At 47.0% G+C, this 10,000-nt stretch overlaps 1 protein-coding gene across 3 annotated transcripts in view; it reads left to right on the forward strand.

Annotated features, from left to right (window-relative positions):
* rasgrf2b (Ras protein-specific guanine nucleotide-releasing factor 2b) overlaps positions 1–10,000 on the forward strand; it is a 42,256-nt gene that overhangs the window by 20,638 nt on the left and 11,618 nt on the right. Inside the window, exons 6-17 of one of the 3 annotated variants that reach the window (XM_056420011.1) lie at positions 238–354; positions 474–553; positions 1,802–1,995; positions 2,101–2,210; positions 2,302–2,420; positions 3,401–3,561; positions 3,650–3,716; positions 4,176–4,312; positions 4,796–4,878; positions 5,238–5,486; positions 7,089–7,181; positions 8,792–9,264. In XM_056420011.1, the coding sequence (XP_056275986.1) occupies positions 238–354; positions 474–553; positions 1,802–1,995; positions 2,101–2,210; positions 2,302–2,420; positions 3,401–3,561; positions 3,650–3,716; positions 4,176–4,312; positions 4,796–4,878; positions 5,238–5,486; positions 7,089–7,181; positions 8,792–9,264 (1,883 nt within the window). The remainder of the gene's footprint in view (positions 1–237; positions 355–473; positions 554–1,801; positions 1,996–2,100; positions 2,211–2,301; positions 2,421–3,400; positions 3,562–3,649; positions 3,717–4,175; positions 4,313–4,795; positions 4,879–5,237; positions 5,487–7,088; positions 7,182–8,791; positions 9,265–10,000) is intronic. The other 2 variants (XM_056420012.1, XM_056420013.1) reach the window with 2 other exon arrangements.

Below are 10,000 nucleotides of genomic sequence, written 5' to 3' on the forward strand. Positions count from 1 at the left end.
AAGGGAGAGGCATTCATTATTAATTATTCTCTGTGAGAAACAAATACAAACAATCATTGAACTGGAAGACAACATTTTACAAAACCCTACTATGACATATAAGCAAAGTCTCTCCCCATTAAATATGTTTGCTCATGTACTGCATGTGTTTTGAAGATGCAATTGTGTTTCTAACACGTCGCGCGCGCGTGTGTGTGTGTCTGTGTGTGTGTGTGTGTGCGTGTGCGTGTATGACAGGTACGTCCACCAGCTCTACATCCTGGTCAACTGTTTCCTCAGACCTCTGCGGATGGCGGCCAGCTCCAAGAAACCCCCCATCTGCCACGATGATGTCAGCAGCATCTTCCTCAATAGGTGTGTTAACTGTGCTGCAGAGAGAGAGAGAGAGAGAAACTGAGGATATACAAAATAAATAATGAAATCTTTTTTGGGGGGAAATGTGTGTTTTTACACTGTGTTCACACTGTCTCCAGTGAGACCATCATGTTCCTACATGAGATTTTCCATCAAGGCTTGAAGGCGAGGATAGCCAACTGGCCAACTCTGGTGCTGGGTAAGCTGTTACTTAGCCTCACACACCAATAAACACAGATACACACAGATACACACAAATACACACCATGTGCATCCACTCTGTAGCCATCCGCACGCACGCACGCACACACACACGCACACACACACACACACACGCACGCACGCACACACACACACACGCATGCACACACACACGCACGCACACACACACACGCACGCACACACACAGACACACATGCACGCACACACACACACACGCACACACACACACACACTCATTTCCTTATCTCAGTCTGCAACACGCACACTCCTTGTCTTGACAATGACCATCCGTACCTGAAGGCATCACATTGACCTCCTAAAACAGAAGCCCCCTCGACAGATAAGCGTCACCTAGGTGACAGACTGCAAATGACTTGTGACAAATAAAAAAAATAAAAAAGGTTCGACTGATTAAACACTCTTATCTGACGCCAATGGTTCACTTCAGTATGGGGCTGTTTGTAGATCTCCATCAACAATATGCTTTACGTCAAATCAATTTCTGTCGTATAATATTTATCTCCCCATACAGCATTAATTAAGCATAAATACACAGTATATATTTAGAGAGAGAGAGAGAGAGAGAGATTTGTAATTTAGTAATTCATTTTGGACCAGCGTTTGCACTGCAATGTGTTTCAAGGCCAAAATATGAGGTGCTGAAAAGAAAGTTGGAAATAAGGCGATACTGAGCCCTGGTAACCGGATGTCTTCTTTCTAAACAGACAAACTGAAAATGTACTTTTAAGCAACCAGTCTGAAGTGCGTAGCGGCCTGCATGGTTATACTGTCGCAGTGCTTTCAGGCGGTTTAATGAAGGCAAACACAGCGAGCGGCCGTGGGTAATGGCGGCGGCTCGCTGAAGCGGGAACACATCGGTCCTCTACAAAGTCCGTCTGTCATTTGATCGTGTGGTTGGATATAGTCGACTCATGTAAACTTGACTCAGAAAAACAAGCCACAACTTGTGCCCTTTGGTGCTTATTAACCTTAAACTTAGACATGACAGACCATTAATCACGGGACGGCTAAAATAAAGACAGCACCAGTAACAGAAAATGCTTCAACAACAAGGGCATCCATGGAGTAGATATAAGACCCTCATCAATATCTGCTTATACTACTATGGAACTGGGCCAGTCGTTGTTATAGCAACATAATGTTCATCTGAAACCAACTGGTTTCATGTGACTAGCGTGTGTGTGTGTGTGTGTTTTGATTCTAGCTGACCTGTTTGACATCCTGCTGCCCATGCTGAACATCTATCAGGAGTTTGTGCGTAACCATCAGTACAGCCTGCAGGTTCTGGCCAACTGTAAGCAGAACCGAGACTTCGACAAGCTGCTGAAGCAGTACGAGTCCAACGCTGCCTGCGAGGGGAGGATGCTCGAGACCTTCCTCACATACCCGATGTTCCAGGTAGCTCACGAGAGCTTTCACAAACGCATCGCAACACAAACCCAAATGATTTAATTACCTTTTTGTTGTTGTTTTTAAATCCACACCGCTGTCCTCTCCTCCAAGATTCCCCGCTACATCATCACCTTGCACGAGTTATTGGCCCACACGCCTCATGAGCACGTGGAACGAAAGAGTCTCGAATTCGCCAAGTCCAAATTAGAAGAACTGTCCAGGTACGTGTTTCCGGACGGCGGTCCCGAATGATCAACTTTCCCGATGCGTGTTGATGTCACTGAACTAACCGGCGCGCTGGTGTGTGGTCAGAGTGATGCACGACGAGGTGAGCGACACGGAGAACATCCGGAAGAACCTGGCCATAGAGAGGATGATAGTGGAGGGCTGTGACATCCTGCTGGACACCAGCCAGACCTTCGTCAGGCAGGGTGAGTCTTCGTCAGTAAGACAGCAGCTGGTCCTGACAGTCGGAGCCTCCCGCTTGTCAGCCTGTGATCTGAGGGCACAGATCAGCCCCCTGTGCAGCTCAGTCATGACATGAGCTCCTGTAACTTTCCACTGGGAGACGTGTCTCTGTGTCAGCAGGGGTCCTTTCAGCTCAGTCACTATTCTAAGGATTAGTAACTTCCCTCATTAGCGTCATTTAAAGTGATGAATTGTTCCCAAGCTGTTCACAATTGAATGTAAAACTTATTTAATTGAATGATATTTCATGTTAAAAAATGTTTTCCTATATGAAACTGTCAGATTAAAGCAATATCCCTCCACTAAATGAACTACCTGTGAGCACTTACCGTCTTCCCTTTCAGTACACGTCTTCTCTTTGGAAATCGCCTCAAGCAAAAATGTCAAATGGATGCAACGTTATGTCGTTTTTGTTGGATTTAAAGCCACAGCGAGTTCTCATTCTCTTCCTGGGAAGTCTGCCTGCCTAATCCAAGAAACAAAGAGTCCCACTTGACCTCAAATGTAGCGCATGAATTGTACTGCATTTATTAGCAATTACTTCAGGCACCATGTGGTTGGCGAGCCGGTCCAACAAAGGCACTGGTCCAAATCCGACAAAGCCTCCATCCTTTTGATGTGCTCTCGAGGAAGGCACTGAACCGTGTCCGCACCGGCGTGCCAAGAGGCGCAGCTAATTGCTCCAGTGTGCAAACCCTAATGAGCTATTGCATCCAGCTCTATCTCCTGGTTTTTGTTTTGGCAGTTGCTCGTCTTTCTCTCAATCCCACGTTCCCGCTTCAGGCGGAATCTTCCTGTTGTAATAACCTCATACCTCACACACGGGAGATAATTGTGTTCCGAAATGTTGCTTTTTACACCTGTTTGTTCTTGTTCCAAACACAGCCCCGAGTTTAGCGTCAGATTAATGAACTGTGATCCCGCGCCCCCTCCTGCCCCTCAGGCTCTCTGATCCAGCTGCCGTCGGTGGAGCGAGGGAAGCTCAGTAAGGTCCGTCTGGGCGCTCTCTGTCTGAAGAAGGAAGGGGAACGCCAGTGCTTCCTCTTCACCAAACACTTCCTCGTCTGCACGCGCAGCTCTGGGGGGAAACTGCATCTTCTCAAGGTAGAGATTTCAGGGTGAAAGTTCACTTTTTAATTGATGGCAATAAAAAACAATGTTGGTAGAATGTGCTATTATATTACTCTTGCAGCAAGGTGGAGTCTTGTCCCTGATTGACTGCACACTCATCGAGGAACCTGATGCCAGCGATGAGGAGGGTACGTTGGCCACATCCACGAAGCACTGTGTCTCTGGCCGACACACGGGCCGCTCTTATTGGCTCATTTAGGCCCTCCGCCACTCGTGGAGGTTAATTAGGTGTCAGATGATAAGTGTCTGGAGTCCAGAAATGACTTCCTTTTAAATATCACACGCTCACCCCTTTAAATGTCAGGTTTTCATCTTTTGACATTGATGATCTTTTATCCATTCGTCTTCTGAGTTCTGAGCCACTCTTTTTTGGAAATAGTGCCGTGACAACCACACACACACACACACACACACGCACACACAAACACACAAACACACACACCTCTTCACTGAAGCCTCAGGGGCATGCTATGGAGCTCGCAGGTCCACTTAATTAACCTTTCATGTGTGTGTGTGTGTGTGTGTGTGTGTGTTTACAAGCACAAGTGATTCTTATTATTATATTAAAACCGATGTCTGTCACACAGCTAAAGCCGGCGGCCAGTCGTTTGGCCAGCTGGACTTTAAGCTCGTGGTCGAGCCCTCGGACTTGCCTCCATTCACCGTGGTGCTCCTGGCACCGTCGCGGCAGGAGAAGGCGGCATGGACCAGTGATATGAGCCAGGTAATACACACACACACACCCATACAAACACAGAATAACAAGAACCTCCAAACAGCGAAAGCGAGTGTCCGCTGGGCTTTGAGAAGGCTCAGTGACGTAAACACAGACACGGGTGCAGTCCTCCAGGGGCGCGTTCAGCTCAGCGCCTCGGTCCTTCACTAACAGAGTGGCACCAGGCGGGCATGTCAGACGGGATTAGTTGTTATCGGAGAAAAATAACACACATTGACAGTTCTTCACGGCTTCTCTTTCTTCTCAAATCCTTGTCGACCAGACTTATAAAACACATATCTGGTTCTCTGCATTTGTTTTACACAGATAAACAAATCAGTCCAAGAAAGTATTTTTCTCTCTGACATGTTTTATGATGTTGGAGACTCAGCCGAACAGGAACAGGAAAATATTTAGTAAATAATCTCACATTTCCATCTCATAAAGTCATTATTTCACTTCATTATCTTATCTTCCCTTTTCTCTCTAAAGTGTATCGATAATATCCGCTGCAATGGCTTGATGACCAGTGTGTTTGAGGAGAACTCTAAAGTCACTGTGCCTTATATGATCAAGTAAGTGTGTTTGTGTGTGTGTGTGTGTGTGTGAAGAGGAGCAACCATCTCCTAACGCCAGTGTTGTAAAGAATATGTTGACGCATACCTGGTTGTCTTGATGTGAAGTGTTAGACGTTATGTATTATGTTTTTTTCCCCAATATTCATTTCTGCTTAATATCGTTCTTTGGCATCCACTCTTGTTGTTGTAGCTTCCTTCTTTGGAATATGTGGATTTGCTTCTTGCTTTTTCTCTTTTTTCACTGTTTTTGCTCAGTTACGTTCAAAACCTTTTCCTTGGTTAGTCACCCATGCTCGGTTGTGTGTGTGTGTGTGTGTGTGTGTGTGTGTGTGTGCGTGTGCTCGTGTGTCCATCAGATCCGATATGCGTCTCCATAAAGATGATCTTGACATTTGCTTCAGCAAGACGCTCAACTCCTGCAAGGTCCCCCAGATCCGCTACGCCAGCGTGGAGCGGCTGCTGGAGAGGCTGACCGACCTGCGCTTCCTCTCCATCGACTTCCTCAACACCTTCCTGCACACCTACAGGATGTTCACCACGGCGACGGTGGTCATGGGGAAGCTGGCCGACATCTACAAGAAGCCCTTCTCCTCCATTCCTATCAGGTCATACATTGCAAACACACTGATGTGCATCCACGAACAGAGAAGAGGCTCTGGGTGAAACCCGCTGCTTCTGTCTCCGTGTGTGTGTGGAACGCGACCGGAGAGTCCGGAGGGGCTTTGCTCGGCTTCTCACTTTTTGAATGTGTTTACTGTGAACGATGACGTCGGATGTGGGTCTGTGTTTTGGACTCTCTATCCACAAGGCGGACTACGTGCCGGCTGACTTACCAGCAGAACAGATGCTTCAACAGATGCCTCTGGCACAGCGAGGCCTCGGGTCAGATGAGGAGTTCCTCTCTCTCTTTCAGCTTTATTCATGCTCTCTCTCTCCCTTCTCTCTCTCTCTCTCTTTGAGCTTTATTCCTGCTCTCTCTGTCTCCCTTCTCTCTCTCTCTTTCAGCTTTATTCATGCTCTCTCTCTCTCTCTCTCTCCCTTCTCTCTCTCTCTCTTTGAGCTTTATTCCTGCTCTCTCTGTCTCCCTTCTCTCTCTCTCTTTGAGCTTTATTCATGCTCTCTCTCTCCTTTCTCTCTCTCTCTCTCTCTTTGAGCATTATTCATGCTCTCGCTCTCACTCTCTGTCTCTCTCTTTCGTTAGATCTCTGACTGTGTGTTTATATTCCTTCCTCCACCTTATTTGACTTCCCTTATGATCTGGAGATGCTTTGTATCTCCCTCTGGCCCGAAGGCAGGTGTGTGTGTGTGTGTGTGTGTGTGTGTGTGTGTGTGTGTGTGTGTGTAGTCTGTAACTCCCTGTGGGCTGTGGCTGCCTTCACTGGCAGAGAACAAGGGAGGACTCATCCAGGGACCAGAGGTGTGCAGGAAGAGGAGAGAGAGAGGGGGGGGGGGGGGGGGCGAGTCCCTCGTCTGAAACCTTGAACAGGGTGCGCTTCACTTTCTCCCTGAATGGGGGATGTCGGCACATGAGCAGCCCGAGTTTCCACTTTATTCTCTCCTCCCATCAAAGAGCCAGTTGAATGGGAGCTTTTACTGTTCCACAAGGATTATGTGTGTTTATTGATGTCTGTGTATATATATCTATGTATATGTATGTATATGTTTATATATACATATATATGTGTATATATACACTTATATATATTTGTGTGTTTATACACATATATATATATATTGATACATAAATGTGTTTTTATATATGTATATACACACACATCAGGTCAAACTTTTTTAAAGCTGATTCTATTAAAAGTTAACATTTCCAACTTTTACAAGTAACTCGAGTGACCCTTTTTTGGGGGCTCAAATGCTCCTTAGTTTCCCTCATTTTGTTGATCACTTGTTGTCCCTGTTACTCTCACTGTCGTGAACACACACACACACACACACATCAAGACATAAACGCACACACTTTAACGCAGCTCTCTTGGCATCAGTGTTACGCTGGAACTTTCCCCCACGCGGTCATGACTCTGAGAGATGAAACACAGGCTGCCTCCCCTCCTCAAACACACCTCTCCTTCCATCATCCCTCCATCATCTTCTGTCTTTGTCACCACACCACCCTTTTTGCATTTCATTTAACCATGTTTCTGTGTGGCCCATCCCCCCCCCCCCCCGTCTCCTCATGTCCCCTCTACCCACAGGGCGCAGTTCCACTCATTTGACCGTCTGTCCATCTCACCCATCTGTCCCGACTACAGTCTGAAGATCAAGAGGACAGCCGTGGATCAGTCCAAGTAACTGACTTTTCTCCGTCCGTCCTCCGCTCTCCTCTCTCTGTCCGACTTCACCCGCCTGGTCTTCCTCTCCTCTGGTCTCGGTCTGACACCTCACTGACGCATGACGTTCCCCTTCCCTTTTTAATCTGCTATCAGTCTCTTTCTGTATGAATGGAGCGACTCACACGGGTCGTAATCTCACCGCTTTGAAACATTTGAGGGTGATTTTTTTTGACGTTCCTCTCGAAACTGCTTTTTATCCTCCTCTCAAGCATCTTCATTACCGCTCGCTTCAAAGTTCTTCAGCTTTCCTCCACTCTGCTTTTCATGGATCTTTCCTTCCTCTCTCTGCCTCTCATTCCTCCCCCTCCTCCTCTTTCGATGCATATTTGCTCCTCTGTTTCCCGCTGAATTAATGATGGATGTGTTTATCTATGCATGATTGCTGCTCCCTCGACGCAGCTCTGATCACACGACTCTGAGCAATGTTAATGTCATCATGAAATGCTTGTTGATTGAAGCGGTTGCACTTTCATTGCCTGGCAAATAAGGCGTTTAAATGTCGCAAATGTGATCTGCAATAAATGACTGATTTCGTATATTTAGAACATTATAATCTATGAAGCAGATGTTTTTTGTTGACTATTATGTTCCCGTCTAGAGCAAATAATCAGCTAAAATCAGTTCTCTTTTCGAGGGGATTCACACACACACTCGCTGAACAGTTTTAGTTTGAGCCCTTTTGAGGCTCCTCAGTGTCAGCGCAGCGACACAAAGATGAAACATTAGGAAAGACAAGTGAGAGTTAAAGTTATTTGACTCTAACCAAACTGAGCATATGTTTAACTTTCTGAAGAACAGACTGGAGACAATAAAGCTCCTCCTACAGGTGACATGCCAGCAAGTAGTTTACACATCCAGTGGACATGGAGCAACACAAGCATTCATTGGGAGTTACACATGTTCTCTGTTTAGCTCTGTTTGATCACCACCAACTGAAAGAGACATCCAGCTGTGTAGCTGCTAAATTTCTCACTGTGTTCATCCTTAAATCGATTAAAGTAACGATTAGATTTATAGACTATCCCCAGTCCATCAAGAGTGGGGAACCATGTATACAGAGTTCTGAAATTCCTACGCTGTTCATCTATGTGGAGGTAAACACCCGTGGAATAAAAGCTTGAAGTCAGAAGGGTATCCTCATAGGCTCGAATAATTGTTTTGCACTGAAAAATAATTAAATGGAAGAGCTTTTTCTTTTCTTTTTGGGCTGTTTGAGCATCTATGTCAGCTGGAGTACATATTACACAATAACACGTATTGTGTCACTGTTCTAATACTTTTCTGACTGCCCACTCATGATAAGTCACTCTGGGTAACTACAGAAGCTAAATGCTCAAAAATGTGACATGAATGAATTCCTTGAGGTCCCCAGCGTGAATTCAACAGTTTCTCCCTTGAGTCACTGTTCTGAATACAGGGTGTGTTGAGCCCAACAGGAACGCTGTCTGATAGTACGAGCTGTTGAAACTGTGACGCTCCAAGGCACACGGGCAAACAAACTGTTTTCCCTTTCATCCTCTGGTCTTGATAACACATTTCTCCCCCCCCCCTCCCCCCCCCCCCAGGTCCTTGGAGCTGTTCTTTGCCACGAACCAGAACAACAGAAGTGGCGAGCACACAAACGACAAATCTCCTCGTCTCTGCCGCAAGTTCTCCTCTCCTCCTCCTCTGTCCATCCAGTCCCGCACCTCCTCCCCTGTCCGAACTCGAAAGCTCTCCCTCCACTCCCCCATCACCGCCAGGGTGGGAGGGCTCGACCTGACCAGTCCGCTGTCAAACTCCAGCGTCAACCAGAACACGTCCCGGTCTGCCGCCAGCAGCCCCACATCTGCCCACACCCCCCAAGCCTCGTCGCCTCCCCTTCCTCCACCCCCTCCCTCGTCTACCTCTCCCCCGCCCAACAACTCAAAGCCCCCGCAGGACCAAGTCCCGCCCATCCCCTCCTCCCCGGACCAAAGCCCCTGCTCGACTGCGGAGGGGGAGGACGTGCCGAAGGTGGACCCGTTTTCTGGCAAACTGAGACGGAGCATCCGCAGAGGTGTGTTCTAGCATGCACACACACACACACACACACACACACATACACGATATATACAGGTGTGGATAAGTTTAATACGTATCTACATCAGTGTTCCACTGCCCTTTCTGGTTGAAGCCTGCTCCACCTCGGACCACACTGACACTGACACTGGTGAGATCTGGTCAGAGGTGACCTTTATGCCCATTTAGCCCTTCACCCAACAGTGATGTCATGAGTGCACCTCTACATCACTGCACACGATGACTTCATCACTAAATAGCACATTTTGGATGTTTGATCTAGAAATCATATAAATAGATGACTGTCGTTGTTTGTTGTCATTATGGAAGCGACGGAGATAAAGATCTAGTTCTACATTTTGTGGAAATATCAACAAAAAAGACACTAAAAAAAGTGATGTTTGTAATTATTTGTAACAGCTGAAGTGTGAAGCATCAGCAGATGATTTAAAGGCTCATGTCTTTGCTTCTGTGCTCAGCTCATTCAGCCGTCCGTTGCCTCTGATTGGATGTCGACGTACAGAGTTCAGGAGAGGCTGATTTGCATAGCGAGGTGCTCGTGAAGGGCTGGAGGTCACTTCTCCAATGGCACGGTGTTCCCTGTAAGAGCAGAACAGGCGCCTGGTGAAACATCATTATCCTCTAACGCTGGTGTGCTGGAGGCATCTGAGCTGGCCTCCCGCCGCACGCGCTCAGATCTTCTAATTGTGGTGATAAACAGGCCATTCAGACCG

The sequence above is a fragment of the Pseudoliparis swirei genome, chromosome 7 (assembly GCF_029220125.1).
Source record: "Pseudoliparis swirei isolate HS2019 ecotype Mariana Trench chromosome 7, NWPU_hadal_v1, whole genome shotgun sequence".
Taxonomy (NCBI): domain Eukaryota; kingdom Metazoa; phylum Chordata; class Actinopteri; order Perciformes; family Liparidae; genus Pseudoliparis; species Pseudoliparis swirei.